This window comes from Acanthaster planci, linkage group LG01 (genome assembly GCF_054643075.1).
Source record: "Acanthaster planci isolate LZ-2023a linkage group LG01, COTS_SCS, whole genome shotgun sequence".
Lineage (NCBI taxonomy): Eukaryota > Metazoa > Echinodermata > Asteroidea > Valvatida > Acanthasteridae > Acanthaster > Acanthaster planci.
Window position 1 is genome coordinate 31,580,667 of NC_141777.1, and position 20,054 is coordinate 31,600,720.

Genomic DNA, 20,054 nt, shown 5'->3' on the forward strand with positions numbered 1-20,054 from the left:
TGGCAAAATGGCTCAAATAGTGCCACTTTCAAACCCGATTGCCTCCAAATTGCTCAGAATTGGAAGCCTTGAGTCCGGCCCGAGGTTCAGTCTCATATTTCTTCAATTCCTCAGTTCCATGGCTCTCAAGACCCTCTAATATAGAATATTTTAGTCTATAACTTTTGTTATGAGCCCGGCGGAAATATTTCTGGCCTAAATACGAGGGTGCACCCCAAAGGAGCTTCCCTTGATAAGAAAATTGCGCCCTCTCTTAGTCCAGCTCGAGGCCCATACATGCACCAAACTATTCCGCACGATGTAGTATTCAAGATATTTTAATGCGACATTCAAAATGCACCAGCACCATGGCGAGAAAACAACAATTTTGCTGCTCCAGAACAATAAATGATGTGATTGGTCTCCCGTTCAAACTGAAATTAAATGGCTAAAATATGAATCACTGTTCAAGGTCAGTCCTTTGAGATCAGATATTTAAAAAGTGCCAGGCTGCGTGCGTAAATTTAATGTTTCTTTTCAGATTCTGTTCAGATTCAGATTAGGCCTATTCAGTTAATTCAGATGCATGGCTTTATTTTCATCTTGTAACCAGAATAAAAACAAAATGAAAATGTCAACCAGTCTGAATGATTCTCTGGGTTTCAATCAAAATAGCCCTCGATTGTTTACGGCAAGTACGCTCGATAATTGCTAAATGTAGTGTAAAAAACGGTGAAACAGGCTGTAATGACAGATGTAGGGGCACTAAGCCATTCCTCTCTTCGCGTCGAAAAGAAATGGCTAAAGCCATTTTGAAATTAAATTTGTTTTGAGAGTTCCGATAAAACCAGGTATTGTTGCCCCAAGTTGGATTTAAAATAACAAATTGCTGGGACAAATCGTTCGCTTTTTTGCCACAGGCAATTTGCGTTGCGTATTTACGCTCCGGTCCGAGGCCAAGTCAACTTGTTTTTGAGTCACGTATTTAACACAACCGAGTCACGAGGACACGGTGTTCCCAAGAAACGTTTCAGGATACCTTTATTTTTCCACGGTAACCTTACCAGCAGGTTAGGTTTTCATTAGGGTCCTACATTAAAAATAAACTAATTAATTAATATTAATTAAAAGGAATTGCAAACATACTTCATATAACAGAAAAGCTTAAGAAAGAACATGTAAAACAAAATGCATAAAATCTCAACAAACATGAACTTAAACACACAAAATGCGAACAGTGCTAGTTGAAAACGAACAAAAAACTGACAGATGTAATACAATTAATTTTAAAATGATAATATTAAAATTAAATGAAGTAATTATGAAGTTCATTCTGAAAAGCAGGAAGCAAGAGCTTTAAACCAACAAGCTTGGCGCTGCGAACTGCCTTTGGGATTGCAAGGCATTAAGTTACAACAATTTCTTCGCGTCAGATGTTAATTTCTGACCAGGATAGGCTATTCAATCAAAAGAGCGTTATAACCCTCCCCATCGCGGCTTGACAAATTCTCAAGAATCATGGATACTCGTCACTACGGCCATATTGCTGAGGATGCATTCACAGGATGCAATCTGAAGCGTTTTCTCCTGCCCAACCATATTCTCAATCAGGCAAATGTAATAAAGCACACCTTATCCAAACAAGGTGAAGGTCGACCAGGAGAATTCCTGTTTATTCCTGCTTTGTTTACTGACGAGCACCGTTGATGCATTCATAATAAAATAAAAAAAAGAAAAAACTTTAAATTCAAAATATGCATCCGTAAATTGGGTTATAATCTACAGTAAAACCTTTTGGGGAGAGTCCATCGTTACTCAGGGTTACAGAAAAGAATATCTTTACACATATCAAAATGACCCTCAAAGTTGGTGTTAGGGTATTTCATACATTACTTAACTAACAAAATATACTGGAATATATTTATCGAAATGTCTTGTGTTATAAATTAAGGCAGCGAACGAGCTGCCAAGTGAAGCCTGTAGTAGGAAGAGACAAAATCACTAGACACATTTCCATGTGCATCCCATCCGAAACAGGTTTTGGAGCAATCTTGAAAAATAGGCACAATGGGTTCAGCAGCCAATGAAATCTCCTTTCCCTTGTGGGGAGTTGTTTTGAAATATAGCCCCGAGTAAGTTGAAGTTAGCTTGCCATTACGATTTCCTTCATTTGTTTTACCATGGCAACAGCTAGCGCACTCTGGAATTCAAATAAGCCGAGACACAATCTTATACACTCTTTTCGCACGCCCCGGTGAACTTACTAGCAAGTATTTTTTATTCAGTATTCAACCACAATACGTACAAAACAATAAAGATGCGACCTAGGACCGCGGTCCCCAGTGGACATTAAATAAATTCAAAAAAATTACTCATGGCAGGGCAAAGAGAAATGAAGCATGTTTTAAAAACTAGAGGAGCACAAACAGTTAAAACATTCAAAAATACATTCATTAGTTACAGCAGCATGATTTATAAACATTTTCTGGAATGGGTGGTGCCCAAATTAAACTGAAGTGAAGGGAAGAGCAAAATATATTTATATAGACATGTTCTCACATTCACCTGTTTTCCAAATCGGTTCATTCCGACTCTTAAAAACCATTGGGATCCAAACAGAGCTTTTCTAACAATCTGATTGCGAAAACCTTTATATCTGATATCCAAATGGCAAAATTGATTTCATAATTTCTTTGATTCTCTTTCTGTTGTCTGGAGTAATCAGTCCTGGAGAGCCAATTTTCATGCAGATTGATTTAACATTCCTTTGCGAGCTGTGTAAGTCGCGAAGAGTAAGCGCAAACCGAAGAGCTGGAAGCGCGTAAACGGTCGTCATGTACATGTACAACTTAATATTCACCACGAATATTAGTCCCTTCAATATTTTTGAGCATTAGCTCCAGCTTATCGTGGATGAAATCATGACTTTCACTAGTTTGGGGTGAAAAGGTGAGATGCGAACCAAGAAACGTCATGTTTTCAATCCAGAGAAGTTTCCAATCACCTATCCTAAATTCAAGATTCACGGGCTTTCCCCTCGAGAGGGATAGGGATCGGCACTTTTGTGCCTTTATTTTCAAACCAATTTCCTGAAGTCGGAGGTCAATTTCATTTATCGACTTCTGGTGTTGCCTTTCGCTATTTGTAATAAGGTTGAAATCATCAGCATAATGGGCTGAAACCACTCTGACACCATTAAAAATCATAACACCGTTAATTCTCAAGTTTCCTTGATTGAATTAATTCCAAAATTGGGTTAACACTGATCAAAAAGATAGTGGGCGACAATGAATCCCCCTAAAACACCCCTCGTCTAAAATTAGAAGATTGAGATTTCCATCCAGGGCCGCATGTTTCACCATTCAGCCGCGAATAAAGGGCAAGGACGTTGTGAGGAATGGACACCGCTCCTGTGCTTTTGCGACAAGGTGACTCAGGCTCCCGAACGCATCAGCAAGATCAAAGAAAGTTAACTGAATTGTTTTCTTATTTGCCTCTGCGCGCTGTATTATTTCATGTAGGACCGTATTGTGTTTGATGTACCCATTAATCCCTTTGATAAATGCTTTTTGGCTTGTCAAGTCGATGAATCTGTTTTCTACGAAGCACTGCGTCAACCTCTCAGCTATGATTTGATGCCAAACTTTGCCGATATTTGAAGTGAGCAAGATCATCCGAAAATTTCTAGCTTGTCCGTATCACCCGCTTTATAGAATGAGGGAGACCCCTGACTCCGACCAGCAATCCGGGGGTCACTGGGTGCAGCATCATCTTATTGTACAAGGTAGCAAGGAAATGATGCGTACATTGTAGATGTTTCAGCATTCCATATACATCAGTCCATCATTGCCTAGGGACGATTTCCCCTTCTTGACGATCAGAACCTGTTTCACATCCGTGGGTTTGATGGCAGTTAAGTTGCAGAAGATGTAAGAATCATTGGCCTTGGTATTAATGTACGGAACTAGTTGAAGGCAGACGGCATTTTCAAAGTGTCCATGGTCGAGTTCGGGCGGCTTGTTCTTGACACGGGTTTCTTGTTCTCGCGCTCGAACGGCAGGAACACTACTCAAGAACACTCTTCCAGGAAAAGGCTCACACATCACCTCCTCGTCTGTTTTTTTAGGAACACACAGAAAACCTCATGAGATTTTGATTTTTAAACAGCCACAAACTTAGCGAGATGGCTTACAAAGCCAGACACAATGGCAAGTTTTGCCAAATTAACGTTAATAATTTTCCAAAACACAGAAATGAACATTTCTATTTAAATACAAAAGAATTCAGCCCAGTTATCTAAAAATTAACTCTCGCAACGTACATGGACGCCCCACGTAGCTTTTCACTTGCCACTAACTACCAGCGATAACCACTGAGTTGTACGTTCCTGGCGTTCGAGCGGCCGACCTAAGAACAACAAATCAAGCTGCTCGTGAACATCAGACAGCAAATGTTAATTATATATATAACGGTTTTGCCCGTACCCAACGATTGTTAATAAGCACTGTATGCTCAGTGCTGTCCGAGAGCTTGCGAAAAAAAACCTCACAAGCTTACTCGGGTGAGACTCGAACCCACGACCTCCTGCTTACTAGTGCAGATGTCTTAACCACTCGACCACCGAGCTTGCCGGGGTCAGCTGGCCGGTCCGAGTCTAATGAAGCAGCGGGTACCGCGAACTATTTTCAAGATGTATTTTTTTTGCGTTGGGGAGATGTTAATTATATATATAACGGTTTTGTCCGTACCCAACGTATGTTAATAAGCACTGTATGCTCAGTGCTGTCCGAGAGCTTGCGAAAAAAAACCTCACAAGCTTACACAGCACTGAGCATACAGTGCTTATTAACATACGTTGGGTACGGGCAAAACCGTTATATATATAATTAACATCTCCCCAACGCAAAAATACGTCTTGAAAATGAGACAGCAAGCCACCCAAACTCGGCCAATGTTTTCCTGGATAACTGTTACTATGACGTCATACACTGGCGATTCAGAGAACAAGTTTATGTTCAAACTGTTAACCAGAATTTAAATATTTCCGAGATAGGGTTGCTTTCTTGCTCATTCTCGTGTACTTATACAATACACCATCAAATAAAAAAATCTCAGGCCGGCACAATCTTTAAAAATTCAGCATTTCTGTGCAAAACTACTGTAAAATTAAGGTTTTCTTTCCGAGATGATATCAGGTGCAGTTTTACTCTCGAACATGGAAACTCTCCTTAGCATGAAAACCAAAAAGGCAGCAACATGCCCCCTTCAAAATTGAAACAGAAATTGCAAAAATAATTAGGTTAACTGAGAAAACAACATGCTTTTGGGAGTTTTGTATTTCTAAAAATGCATGGCAGATACCCTTTAAATGGCAACAGCGGAGCAAGTCTGCCACTGCAGATTTAGCAATAGAGCAAAGACAGCCTTGGGACTTCGTAATTTGTCTGACAAGCGATCAAGAAGAATAAAAGCAAGAGAAACCATTACCATTATGAATACGGGTCATACAAGAAGATGCGTGAAAATCTCTATTGGAACATCCGTTCTGAAGCTTACTGGAGTGTTTATTTCAGATGATCATTCAATTTACCAAAAATAGCATTCAATTTAGTTTATTGACATGTGATTGGGGAATACAGCGATTATAATTAAACGAATTCTATTAAAAATACCTTTGTACAGTAAAATTTGGCCGCCGCTGAAGTGTAGAAGCCCAACTTAGTGTCATGTTTCCCCCTTCATTTAATGCGCAAAGTGTTACAGTGATTGCAAATCATCGGCAAAAAATAAGAATTGAAGGCAGAAACCCTTGAATATAACAATTTTTTGTTTTTGTTTTGTAAAGCATTAAACCAGACGGAACATTCCAAACTCTAGCCACAAATCAGGGCAATCTGCGTCAGAAAATGGAGCTGCATTGAGTGGATGGGGGTATTAACTCGGAGTAAATTCGTCAAATGCGGATAGGAAGTTTTAGGGATTCTAATGGGCTAATTGCGCAAACAAGTTGCCGTCTATGCCATCAGTACAGTGTATGATACGAAAAACTGTTTCTCACACTACTTTGGAATAGCGCCCTCACAACTGCATGACTTGTCACGTAGGAAGGGGTCAGTGAGAAATTCATTGTATAGTTTCATGCAAGTCTGTAAACAATCAATTTAAAAAGGTAAGGTCCTTAAGGTTTGGCTACACCTGACAACTTCAGTAGATTTATGTTAATGATACATGCTACCAGAAACGAATTCGGCAGCAAATTTCGGGGAATTTTGGAGGGACAGGGAGGGCACATGTGTGACAATTAAATTTCTTCAATTCATTGAAACTTGTTTGCGCTTCAGAAGTGCGAGGCTTATACGAAATCCTTAAGGCGTTTTACATATTTTTAAAGGGGAGGGGGGAAATACCCCTCCCCTGGGAACTCTTCCCCCTTGCCCCCATTTGGGAAGAGCCTGGCTACGCCACTAAAAAGGAATGATCCCAAAGTCGCCTTTTTCTGTTAGTGTTCATTTCGGAGTGGATGTCCCTTTCCGCCAGTACATTCTCCAACATTAATCGAACAAGGATATTCAACTAGCAGAGATGAACATCCCGCAACTAATGTCAATTATTATTGCTTAACATTAAACGAGCCATAATGGTATAGCATTCTGCTCAAAGGAGACAAACTTGTGACAGCATCACCGGGCAGGTTCAAGTGACAACTTCAGTAATCATAGTTCAACCAACGACGGATGGTTTGGAACCGGGCCCTTGGTCATATTTTCATCAGTAGTTCCCAGTAGCTGATTTGGTTTGTTATAATACGGAGGGAACCAATCACATAAAAATAGTGTACGAGATGCAATTGATTATGAACGCCGGGAGAGTTGCAACCAGCGGCATAAATTAATATGAGTGTTGAAGATAAGTCATTGTTAAGAAAGCAACAGATTCATAACCTGATGACGTTACGCTTTGTTTACATGTACACCTTTCCGAACAGTTTCAAAGGATCGCGTCCTGTCCTCAGTTTATGTGAGTAAACTATTCTAGCCCATTAATGTAGCATTGACATGAACGCAAGAGGGCTCCAGGCTTGCCCAACTTACAGTGGTCTCGATGAGATATTGAAATCTTGAATTACTTTAACAACACTTTTTTTAACAACCTCCGATATTTCTTTTCTATCGAATTAATTGTATTATGCAAAGCGGTAATGCAGTGTTGACGTTTTGGACATGCCTAATCTCGAATCATCCCGAGATGAAGACTTATTTGTGAAGTGACTACTTGCATTTGTATCTTGAGTTAGGGAAAATAGTTGAAATCTGACGAGTATCGCCAACTCTGGTAGCATTTTGGCTTACGAATTCCCCGTGAAAAAGGTGCAAAAGTCAGTCTTTACAGAAACACTCCATAGGAAGGTACGTAGACATCTTGCATCTCAACATATTTGTGATTCAAGCTGATTCGCTGCTGAATGTCACGTGCTAATAACGTAGAACCAAACGGTGAGCCGCACAACATGGCACCGTTGCCATAATGCTGCACGCTCTTTCGTAACGTCTTCTTCATCTATGACAAAGGAAAAGTAAATGCATGAGTAATTATATTGATGTACTTGAATTATAGGATCGAACTATGCCGCTCACAAAGCCTAATCAAGGTTCTTTACGACATGTATACTTCCAGGACTTTAAGGTTTACAGATGTACAAACCTTCCGTATAGCAATGTACAAACTCCCATTTTGGCTGTTTTGATAGCGCCAACTTACTCTTCCATCACAGCTATTTGTGCAACCAAATTTCATACATGCTTCTTGTTGAAGTTGGATGTCAGATGCAGAGGTTTATTCACCTTATATCCTTATTGGAATTGTGCTTCCTTGATCATTTTGCCCATCCACACTACTCAGCAGAATGTACTCTCAACTGTCAGCTATGTGATAGCTTGACCAATCGCAAGACAGCTCCTATCTTTTCCTTTTGTTTTCTTGTCACCCACAGATGAAAGCTGCACTGTGATTGGTCCAATTTGCTCCCATTCCAATGACCAATCATAGCTCAGCTTTCATTTGGATAGGGTCAGAAAAACAAAAGGAAGAGACAGGAGTTCTGTTAAGATTGGTCAAGCTATCACGCAGCTGACAGTAATTGAGAGTATATGTACATGCTGCTGATTTTCTGTAGCGTAGATGGGCAAAATGCTCATGAATTTCGCCCTTTTAATGAGGACATCAGGTGAAAAAACCTCCCCATCAGACATCAAACTTCACCAAGAAGGCATGTATGAAATTTAGTAGCACTAATAGCTGTGATCAAAACAGCCAAAATGTGTTCATGGGAGTTTGTACATTGCTATCTATGAGGTCTGTATAAATATTACAATTCTGGAAGTACGATGCATGGATATATCAAGAGGAAGTGCAGTAAAACATGCAAACGTGGGGTTGCGCAGTGGAGGGGAATGCATATGACTTTTTGGATTAATTATTTATAACGGTTTGCCCTTACCCAACGTATATTAATAAGCACTGTATGCTCAGTGCTTGTCCGAGAGCTTGGGAAAAAACCTCACAAGCTTACTCGGGTGGGACTCGAACCCACGACCTCCTGCTTACTAGTGCACGTTACAGTTATCTTGGAAATAGTTCGCGGTACCCGCTGCTTCATTTGACTCGGACCGGCCAACCGACCCCGGCAAGCTCGGTGGTCGAGTGGTTAAGACATCTGCACTAGTAAACAGGAGGTCGAGGGTTCGAGTCCCACCCGAGTAAGCTTGTGAGTTTTTTTTTCCCCAAGCTCTCGAACAAGCACTGAGCAAACAGTGCTTATTAATATATGTTGGGTAAGGGCAAACCCGTTATAAATAATTAACATCTCCCCAACGCAAAATACATCTTGAAAATTTTTGGATTAAGTTACATTGTTTTCGCCCAAGGTTTGCATGCTCAGTGCTCAGCCCTTTAGCCCGGATATGGAATTACGTTGGGGGGGGGGGGTAAGGAGAATTGTTACCCGCTTAGACACCCTTCGCTTCTGTCTGTCATCGGTTGCAACCGTGGAGTCTGCGGTACAGTTGTTGTTCTGTTCGTCTGCCTCGACTGTGGATATCAAAGTTTCATCATCTGGAAGGTCCTCTGCGGCCGAACTCTCGCTGACCTCGCTGTATGGTGGATGTCGGCACGACCGCCGGCAGTGCGTGAGCGTTCGAATGGGGTGACGAAGTGCTCGCAGTACCACGAGGAACGTCTGCCGTAATACGTGGATTGCTTCACGACCACACCCACAAGACGATTGGTCGGAAGGCATTTTCCCGTAATCCATGTCCTCAATGATCTAAAAGAAACAAGAGGGGCCTTTTCATTTCACACAGATCTTGATCACGATCAGTGATCCCAGAGCTGGTTCTCGCTAACTAATGTCCGATCACTGATCGCGACCCGAATCTGCGCAAAATAAACAGGTTAACACGCTTGACTGCCTGACTCTACAATCTTACACAAAGGCACTGGAAAGGATGAATAACGGGGAAAGTCACAAGCTCGTCTGACAGAAGGACAAAGGCAGGTGAACCGAAGATGCAGCTGGACTGACAATGCAAGCGGTGAACAAAAAAGAAGGGAATGATGGCTGACGGTGGAGGAGAGTGGAGAGAAAGAACAGTGGATTGTGGAAGTATGAGCTTTCCACACTCTTACAATCATCAACAGGTAACAATGGAAAGAAAAGCTTGGTCATTTCTTCGTGGATACTGATTGCATACCGTTGAACTCTGGCTACCACGTGAAGCGAGATATGAGAGAACCCCTCCCCCCGCTTTGTGTTGGTCATTGTTTCACTGGAATCTGAGGAATATTTTCAGACATCTAGGGGTGTGTGTTAGATAACAATAGTCTAGCGTGTGTATAGCGATTGGACATGTTGGGGGGGAGGTACCCCTCGGTCTCATTCCTTGCTGGATATACTGGCTACAGTAGAGGGACTGATCCATTGTGGGGGGGGGGGCATTTGGTAATACATGTAATGTATTTTATAAATTTTAACTGCTTTTGCATGGTGGGATGTTTAACATTTGGTGTTTATTTTCACTGGCTGATAATCCGTTTAAAGTCTCAGTGATATTTCCCCACAAGATATACTAGATAAATCAAGGAAATGGAAAATCAAATTGGACAGACTTGAAAAATGTAACTTTAATTAGTCTGCATTTTATGTATAAATGTAAATCATAACCAGTGGTATTAAAAACACATGTCGTTTTCCCTTGCGCCATAATGCATCGACATTACAGGATTATTTGGTTGGATGATTTGAAGAGACTATTAATCGCGTTACACGAGTCACATTTTCAGTTTATCCATAGCATGACATGACGTTCACGTTATTCTGGACATGTGTGGTGCAGTTTTTTAGCTCATTTATATTTTCATCTCATTAATTAAGTCCGTCGTGAATTGTTTGGCGGTTTCATTGAAATTTCTAACTGCGTGCGACTTTTTTTAATTTTCAAAAGTTCGAGATACTGGTGGTATACATGGTTGTACACATGGGATAGTCTCTAGGCCCATGAACAGGGATATAATGATTCGCCCCGAGAGTCCAAACCTAAATGCATTATGTAAATACGCAATATTAATACGATTACCATGAAGAAATAAAATGTTTACTAGATTCCCAAGGCAGGAATTCACAAAAAAACATGGTGGTGAATTTTCAGAGCATCAGAAACAAAACCTCTGAAGTAAAGGCACTTTTGGAACAGTATAATCCTGATATTGTACAAGGGACAGCAACCTGGCTTTCGCAGAATATTAAAAGTACTTAAGTTTTTTCTGGATACTTAACGATGTGTGTTGTAGAGACAGACGGGATGGAGTCCATGGTGGTGTATTGATCGCACGTAAAAAGGATATTTTATAACATGTAAAGAAGTTTGAAGGGGTGGTGAACTAATGTGGAACCAAATTGAACTGACAGGATGGCACTCACTCTTAGTAGGTGCCAGTACTGCCTACAAGCCCAGATATGATCATAAACAGTCTGTATTAGAGCTTGAGAGTTCATTTGAGAAAATATGCAGTAAAGGCAAGGGATATAACATCATTCTTTGTGGTGATTTCAACCAGCCTAACAATGTAAAACGAGGCTTTTTGCAGACGATTGTCTAACCTGTGTATACATACTGGTTTCCAATGCAGAGGATATGATCTCTTTACAAGAAGATCGTAAATCCCCGAATCATGGCAAGACATATGGCAAATGAGCTTCAACCCAACTAAATGTTCTATTTTCGTTGTCATCTCAAATAAAAAGAAACCACTCATGAGGACTATGTTTTGTGTGGACAACCACTTTGTCATAATAGTTCACAATCATACCCTGGAGTCCAACTTGATAGTAAACTTTCGTAGGGGAACTTGTGGATAACAGCGCCACCAAGGCCAACAGGACAGTAGGATTTCTGAGAAGAAACCTTTGGTTCTACTCCAAGGAAGTGAAGACCATTGCATATACAACGTTAGTCAGACCTATTTTGGAATACGCCACATTTGCCTGGGACCCGTATAAAACCTGTCACATCAGCACACTTGCATGAAAGGATACCGAGAAAAGCAGAACGTTTTTGCATCAGGAATTACAACAGAGGCAGCAGCGCTCCTCAGATGTTGTCTGAGCTGGGATGGGAATCGTTGGAAACAAGAAGAGCGAGGGATAGATTAATTATGTTGTACATGTATAAGGTTCAGCAGGGAATGGTGGGAATAAGTGCAGATGAATGTATTACATACATGTACTTACCGGAGAGGAAAGGAGAGCAGGGAGGCATTGGCAATATGCAAATTGAAATCCCGTTTGCCAAGACTGAGACTTATAGAAATTCATTTTTTGTCAGATCTTCGAGGGAATGGAATAAACTTGATAATGACATTGTCAAGTCAACATCATTAGAGAGTCTCAAAGGGGCACTTACAGCACAATAGTACGCACAACTCGCCCAAGTGAGCGATTTGCAGAGTACTGCTCTTCTGACTACAACTTCAGAAGGTTCAGAAGGTTGGCTTTCATGAACACTTATCTTTGCGTGTGGAATCTGCAGGTTTCCTCTTCGTCTAACTAACGCATATTTTCATTTAGTGCAGAGACACGACGACGTCAACATGTATAATTCAGACATTGATCTCTTTTGCCTCAAACTAGTTTGTAGTGGTACTGCAGAATCGGAAACTGAAGACATTTTTTGATACAACTGTATACTTTTCTGAAGGAAAATTTATCCGTATAGGCAATCCCAGTAATTCTCCCTATGGAGTGAAGTTCTTTGATGTTTCAGATCCAGATGAATTCTCATCCTGTCAGGCAGCAGAAAGTCAGTACTCAAAAGAGCGATTTGGTATGCCAGTGCCCGAATGAGATGTTGCGTTACAATCACGAAAGAGGTATTCTTTTTTGTAAATTGTTTCTATGTTCCGTTCTTGATAATTTTAATCTGAGAAGCTGTGAGCCTACAGCTCAGTATCAGCAAAGATCATTGAAAATACAGAAATGAGCTTACAGGTTTTCTTCAAGACCACTATTCCTACTTCTATCTGGTTCCTGTTTAAGAGTGACTGGGTGTTAAACAGTTTTCCAAATTCCCCTTGTCATTACAGCTTCTCCAAGTCAACTGAAAAGAAATGTAACTGGGCAGTGAAAATCATCAATGACTAGAGCGCTTGTCGCAACGAGAGTGCGGTCAGGGGTTCAACCTCCGAAATGGATCAGCCCTATTCGGTGGAATTGCTGGAGATGACAAGGACGAGCTTTGCTTTTCGCTCATAAGATTTTTCCTGAAGGTGAAGCAGAATGGGGAGCCATATCACTTTGCGAAGCACTTCACGAAATCGTAATATCTATTCCAATGTATCTTTCAATGCTCGGACGGGACATGAAATTTCTGAACGATGGGGAATTTACTGTTCTCAAATACACCCTGGATCTGGACACTCGAACGAAAGAACTGACTTCATAAGGACACCGCGTCCGTCTAAGACAAGCTAAAGTAATAACAGGAAACGAGGAAGAAACGTTGTGGGAGACTGGGTTACAAGGTGATTTTGTATCTATTCGGGATCCACTTTGCTCTTCGGGCAAGCAACGAACATCACCAGCTGAGATTTGAAAACTTGCAGGTGTCCCTTCAGACAATGATAAATCCCACTATTTGCTCTACACGGAAGATGTTTCAAAGAACCGACAAGGTGGGCTCAAACATCGAAAGATGACACTCAAGTGTGTGCGTGCATATGAAAACCCTACAAAGCTTGATAGATGCATCTTTGAGTTGTACCTAAAATACTTGTCGCGCAGACCATCTGACCCAAACGGTAGTTCGGCATTTTATTTACGTCCTTATGCAAAGCCTCAGATACATGGTATTCTTGTCAACCTCTGGGCGTAAGCCAAATCTCTGGCACAGTCGTACGCTTGTGTAGAAATGGTCAGCAGACTGGCTTTCGAACAGCGGGCAACAGCGGCATCCAGGCTTTTTTCTACAAACATTGATGAACAATTGACCTGTGAAACAACAGGGCACAGATCCACAGCAACAAGGGAACGAGTGATGGGCAGAAAAAGAACATCAGCAAAGCACTGTATGGCCAAGAAAAAACACAATGTTCCCCTACACCATCAGCAATCACTGCAAAGAAAGGAGATGGCGGTGCCATGAACATATACTCAACGTTGAAGTTGTGAAAACTGTACATGTAATAAATGATTCAACTTCCAGTCATTCACAAGAGTTACAAATATAATGTGGCGGGAAATTTGGTTTATTTATGGGCAGTTTGAAATTTTAGAAAGATTGACTTACGAACGCTGGGAAACGTATTGTGGAGATTTAACATGCTGTGTTACAGTTAGGCCTAATGGAGCCTAAAGCAGATTTAAAGTGGTCAAACATGTCTAAAAAGTCATTCCATGTATTGAAAAAAGTTAGGCCTAGAGACCTTGAATGCTAAAAGGCTTTTGAAGCGTGAGGGTGAATATGCTTTCGTAAGTTTACAATTTTTGCAAACTTTGAGTACTACACAGTAAAAATATGGAGAATTTTCAAAATTATTTCAAATGTGTAACAAAAATGAAATTGAACACATGGTATAAAGAAATTTCTGTGGTATATCAAATGCATAAATCATGCTGTTTACAGTGCATTTGGAAAGTATAGATTCGTAGTTCCAAATCCATGCTTTTCTAAAGATGCGTAGTTCCAAATCCATGCTTTTCTAAAGATGCGTAGTTCCAAATCCATGCTTTTCTAAAGATTCGTAGTTCCAAATCCATGCTTTTCTAAAGATTCGCAGTTCCGAATCTATGCTTTTGCTTACGAATAAAATGCTCGGTTTTCCGAATCGACAGTTATAACAATAGTGTGACGTCACAGCAATGGTTTAAGTGAATCCAAACTCATTTTATTTCCAAGTGCGTCTTTCCCTAAATACATATTTTCTAGGCAATTTTCTCACCATATCAATAAACAGGTGCAGTTGCGTTGACTTCATACAATTATTATTAAGTAGATTCTCCTCCCTACCGATTTAGTTTCCGTCTGATTGATGTTAACGTAAAAACTTGATTTTTAAATGGCTAAAGGTCATCGACCCGAGACCCTCAAAGCATTGGTCCAAAATTATTGTTACCCAAACACTGAGTCTGGTGAGGCCAAAGTTATGGCGAGAATATTGCATGCATAACTTACGTATAATGCTCAAAGTGTACGCCGCCCTTCATCCGTCCATTGTCGGCCTTGATACCTTGGCTTGCATGTCATCTACTGCTTCTCCACCATAATACACTCAGTAGCTGGTCTCATATGCGGTAAAAGGAACGCATAAATTATCTTTCAAAACTCCTATTCACCACATTAAAAGTTGATTAGTTGTTTTTAAAACTCAGTCAACATATTCCTGACTATTTACAGCTACTGGTGTGGTTTGGAGAATTAAAATGTTGAATTGCTACGAGGTATTGACTGACCGTACCACAGAGCTATAAGCTATACAAAGGTACAGAATATCCGAAAACTGAACAGAATAGTGAAACCGTTCAAACAAAACTTCAGTGGAAGCCCTCAACTACTCGATGTACAATGTACACGTACATGTACATGTACAACTGTCTCGGTTTCAGCACCGTCATGACGTACGGAGTTTTTATTGTGTTGGACTCCTAATCTGCCCAGTGCTTGTTTGGATATTGGATGTGTTTGTCTGAGGTCAGATCACTTGTGTCTCAGTGGGACCCAGCAACCTGCGGTAACCGGTTACGCACTCCAAACATCATTGCGCCACGTTGTTTCTTAGCACCGGTACATATACACGCATGGAGAAGCGCGTTTTTTGTTTTTTGTTTTTGTTTTTTTGCAGGAGGCCTAGTGGGGGAGGGGCTAATTGTTTTTTATGGAGGTCATTTGTGGATCCAGGGGGATCGATAGAGCTAATGGAGGCCACTCAGCTCCCCCCATAGTAAAAATTTCTGTTTTTGAAAAGTAATTAGAGAAAGACAATGAGACACTACTCGATTTCCTTTCCTTTCAAAAAGCATGTATAAAGCCCCCAAATGTCGTGTCGCCCGCCCCGAAAGGCCATAGTTTATACAAAAAGAAATTTTCGAATAATTCGGCGCTCGATACAATTTCGCCCCCCCCCCCCCGAAAATTTGGGTCTAGTGGATACGCCTTTGATGGGGGTTCTTATAAAGTTACGAGTTATGGGTTTGGGTTATGGGTTTATTAATGGGCAATGACTCCAATTTGCACATATCAACATGCACTGCTTTTCCCACCCTCTTTTTTGGAGGGGGGGGGACTTTGCCTGTTTTGTTTTATTCTTACCAACAGTTACGCTCGTATCTTTTTAGTTACATAATTTTTTTATGTATTTGGTCAGGGGCCTTGTATCTGTGAACTTAATGCAGTGTTAAATTAACGTATCTTCTTTAACTACCAGGATATTTCCGCAGTCTCACTAAGGGTCCATTAATGACAACATCATTATATTGTTCTTGAGGTGGTGCGCTTTTGAAATGCCTGCAGATAAATTTATAATGGACATGACGTCGTGCAGTTTCATATATGGTCTAGGCCTATGTACTGTAGAGTATGCTTTGTACTACCATTTGCCATCGATTGAGGGTTCAGAGTTCAGATGTACATGCAGTTCGATACACAAACTCAAAAGCTGTGACCCCGCCTGATCCCTCCGCACGAGCTACATGTATTACTAGATTTGTTTTCAGAGTCTCCCTGCTTATTCCATTATAGTACACGTACAATACACTGCAGAACCAGCACAGTATAGTACATGTACCTTCATTTGCTGATGTCGGTTATCAACTGTACTTCGTCCTCTCCGCCCAGCAAAACAGCACAGTGAATGCCTATGGTGTTCAAACAATGACGAACGTAAAGTACTGCCTGTAGGGGCCTGCGGTATGGTTAGATTTCGGTTTAGTCCGGTTATGATTTGGGCAAACAATCGGTCGTGACGCAGACAAGCAAACAATTTGCTGTGACGCTGACAACCTGTCCGGATAAGCTGGATGCTAAACCCCTCATACCCCCGTCTGTGTTTTATTCCTCCATGGTCTGTGCATCAAGTGTTCCAACGTCGGCCTCAAAGTACGGTAGCAGTCTGGTGGTGGTCTGACGACTTCGTCTAATTTCTCTCGTGCCTGTTATATATGCTCTTTGCACTTCTTTCAATGAATTTTCTCTCGTGCGATGCAAAAGCTGTGGGGTCTCACGATAAAGTTGTACGGGACCAGGAAAGGCTGTTACAGAATAACCCGATGAATTTACCGATGTCGCAGTTGCCTTTGCCACTAGTGCATGGAGGAGAGTAAGACTCTAGCTCCACGTCGTTCTCCAGAGCTGCACTGTACAGCCTGTTGAGTATTTGCAGTATTTCACGCTCGCACGGGAAGTTTTAGGCATGTGAAAACTTTAGGAGTTTCGTTCAAAATGGGTGCCATCAAAGAATTTATCAAGGAGCACTCCCCAACCCCGGAAGTTCCCAAAAAGAGGAGGCGAGTGAGATTAAAGAACTTCAACCCGTTCCGCAAGAGAAAATACAAAGTGCTGAACGAGGACACTCCGGAATCGGCTGAGCAGCATCCCCGCAACGCGTCTCCCTTGGCTGAGGATCAACGCAAGTCTTCATTAGACCACGCCAGTACTAACTACTCGAAGGCCAAAAAGCAGAAACGACGGACGCCCAGGGAACTTTTCCAAGCTGCATGTGGGAGCTTGGGGTTCGCGAAGGGCGACCCAGATGACCCCAACCACAATAAGAGAAACAAGGCACGCAAACACGGTTATGAGTGTTTGGCTGAGGAGGAAAACCTAGAGGGTACAGCTGCCGAAGGTCACGTCAAAGCAGACGTAGAATCTCTCGATTCTCTGTCAGAAAGTGACGGCGAAGGACGCTGTGAGGAGAAAAAGGGATCGGCAGCGTCAGCAGTCAAACGAGTTGCCATTGCCGACGAGATAGAAGTCATAGATACTGTTGAAGAGGCACCTCCACAAAAGAAAAAGAAGAAAAAGTCTGTGAAGAAGAAAATTAAAAAGGTGATATATAGGCTTAGTCGTTTTAGGAATATGTATGTTTGCAATCAACAATTCGACATTATATATTATTTGTATGAAAATAAAACCATTTTAGACCCAGTAACAACTAACACACTATATGTTAACAAATTGCTCAAGGAGTTTTCAGAAAGGGCATTCTTGTGGCCTCATACATTCGAGTAATATTTTTATACGAAAGTTAGAAATGAAGCTGTGCAGATTGACTCCTACGTCTTCATTGTACGCTCTGTAATCAAAGTCCCTATGGGTACCGGTATTAGTGTGATCCTGTGCACAGGGAACCCTTCCCTAGCTCCATTCTGGAACATTTTGGTAAAGGATAAGGATGTGAGATCCAAACTAGATTGAATATCGATGGTTCCAGCAACTTGGGGTGCTTAGGGGTGTCACCAGCCTTGACGGGGGGACCACGCAAGAATATGGAATATGTTTTCACAGGAGATTAAGAAGCTTGGAATGGGAGTTCAGTCGTATATGGATGGAAAACGATGGAAATTTTTTTTTCTCACCCTCAGGCGGGAATCAAAACCGCGAAATTTATAGGCCAAGGTGTGACCAACATGGCAGTAACCTACCAGTACATGAGCCCGGAGGCTGCCATGGCACCCGTTACTAAGGAGATCGCCAGGCTACGCGAGGAACGCTACAGGGAGATGTGTTCCCTGGCGTATGTCATCACTGCGAGCGTGTGATTTAGAAACCCCATCATATTGGGAAGAGGATTTACAAGGAAAATGACGTGGTCCAAGCGTATTTTGACCATCGATCCCGTATGATTTTCGTTGGTTCCATTTCTAGATTGTAAAGCTTCCATTTTTCAGTACTAGGTTTGTGAGGAAAGAGGTTTTAATTAATACAAAATAGAGTACACAGCACAAACTCTTAATAGAAAACAATGCATTGTTAACAATACTTTCGTTGTGAGTTTCTTATAGTGTGTCAAAAAAATGTGCAACATCACAGCTAGTGGTGCGACATTTTGCCAAATCAGACTCCCAGAACAAAACCAATGATTACATTCTATTTCTCTGTTTTATATCCTTTTTGTTTCTTTCTTGAAAGACAGCCTTGAAGACATTTTTGTCAATTCCACCTCCGAAAAACAAACCAATACTGACGTTCGCTTTTATGTTATCTTTTTTTTGCCCCTTTTAAAAGGGCATAATGTAGTTGTCAGTCGTGTCCTTCAAGAAAGTCAGCTCAACCATCAAGCAGTTTAAAAGTGACCGCGGGTGTTATAGTTACAGAGCTTTGATGTCAAACATTTTAGTATGATCACACCTCTTTTCAACTATGATGTTTTTATTTCCGTGAGTTTCCCAGTGACATGAGCGCATTATCACATTATCTTGGTTTACAAGCACAACAGTCCATTCGTTTTGATGCATAACCTCCATTTTTAGTATCTGTTGTGTGCAGTGCCAAATAATAAAAAAAATACGATGCTCAGTTTGTAAACGTACGACGACTGACAGATTTCATCGCCAAAAGTTAACATTTACTGACATGATACTCATTCAAGCTATGCAACCTTAGTTAATATAACTTAAAATAAATTTCTACATTTAACATATTTCGAGGACTTTTCAACACGTGAATCAGGAATTTAGAGGGTGCTGATGTAAAAACTACAATTGAGAACCGTTTTATGTAAAAGAAAAGTCACTTGTTAATAAAAAACAATCAGAACCGATAACTGATTTATACTGAAAACGGGTACAATAAGCTTGTAGCTGTTCTTTCCCTTCTTCACATTTTTCAGAATCATATTTTGTGAGTATGGATTGAGTGTCATTATTATGTGTATACATGGGGTTCATTAAAAGGAATCTTGATGTGGGAGTCTTGATGTAGGAGTCTTGATTCTTCCAGCCTGGATTGGTATAATAGAATTACCCTAACCTCTTCCTTCTGTTAAGCATTGTGCCGATTTTTCTATGCTGAAAATAAGACATCGTCAAAATAGACCACGTGAATTGACTTGGTCGGAGGTTGTTCCATTTATCGCACTCATGTCAGGGCAAAGGGGCAACCCTCCATTCACTTTCTGAAGGAATTGGCATGTTTTCCTCTTTTGAAAAACAACTAATACCTTTTCGGTATAGTATGGAAGATATTCATAGCGCACAAACCGTGAAATTTCAGGCATGTGAAGGTTAAGAGTTTAGTCAATAATAATGCAGATTTTCCCCATAGACTACAACACTACTTTTGCCCCTTTGAGGCTCGAGTGTGAAATACAGAACAGCCACCAACCGACCAAGCAGAGAGAATAACCAAGACAATGATGTCATCCCGACCGTGAGAATGGTAAGGAAACTCGGAGTTTACCTTACTTTAATGATACACATACATCTGAAATTTCATGGCCAAAATGTGAGCATTGCTTTTCTTCCGCATGACTTTGTACTGGGACCTGTAGTCAATTTCTGTACTCATTTTTACTCATCGTGTGTCAACCTA

At 41.0% G+C, this 20,054-nt stretch overlaps 2 protein-coding genes across 6 annotated transcripts; one reads left to right on the forward strand and one right to left on the reverse strand.

Annotated features, from left to right (window-relative positions):
* Window positions 1–5,504: 5,504 nt before the first annotated feature.
* Window positions 5,505–16,450, reverse strand: LOC110976760 (uncharacterized). Of its 5 annotated transcripts, none has more exons than XM_087141112.1 (4): window positions 16,312–16,450; window positions 14,703–14,806; window positions 8,981–9,301; window positions 5,505–7,536 (listed from the first exon to the last, which is right to left on the reverse strand). In XM_087141112.1, the coding sequence occupies exons 3-4, from the start codon at window positions 9,287–9,289 to the stop codon at window positions 7,363–7,365; spliced, it is 483 nt and encodes a 160-aa protein (XP_086997238.1). In that variant the 5' UTR covers window positions 9,290–9,301; window positions 14,703–14,806; window positions 16,312–16,450; the 3' UTR covers window positions 5,505–7,362. The 5 variants fall into 5 exon arrangements, with proteins under 5 accessions (XP_086997238.1, XP_086997241.1, XP_086997237.1 ...); XM_087141115.1 differs by having other exon boundaries at window positions 14,703–14,811; XM_087141111.1 differs by lacking the exon at window positions 16,312–16,450 and adding an exon at window positions 14,986–16,037.
* On the forward strand, window positions 16,319–19,433 carry LOC110976759 (uncharacterized). The gene is made up of 2 exons (XM_022230323.2): window positions 16,319–17,570; window positions 18,107–19,433. The coding sequence occupies exons 1-2, from the start codon at window positions 16,965–16,967 to the stop codon at window positions 18,281–18,283; spliced, it is 783 nt and encodes a 260-aa protein (XP_022086015.2). The 5' UTR covers window positions 16,319–16,964; the 3' UTR covers window positions 18,284–19,433.
* Window positions 19,434–20,054: the final 621 nt, after the last annotated feature.

Coding starts and splice junctions, on each gene's coding strand:
- LOC110976759 (XM_022230323.2), top strand. CDS start 16,965: ATGGGTGCCATCAAAGAATTTATCAAGGAGCACTCCCCAACCCCGGAA. Junction 17,571..18,106: donor TGAAGAAGAAAATTAAAAAG/GTGATATATAGG, acceptor TCTCACCCTCAG/GCGGGAATCAAAACCGCGAA.
- LOC110976760 (XM_087141112.1), bottom strand. CDS start 9,289: ATGGATTACGGGAAAATGCCTTCCGACCAATCGTCTTGTGGGTGTGGT. Junction 7,537..8,980: donor AGCGAAGGGTGTCTAAGCGG/GTAACAATTCTC, acceptor CCTTTGTCATAG/ATGAAGAAGACGTTACGAAA.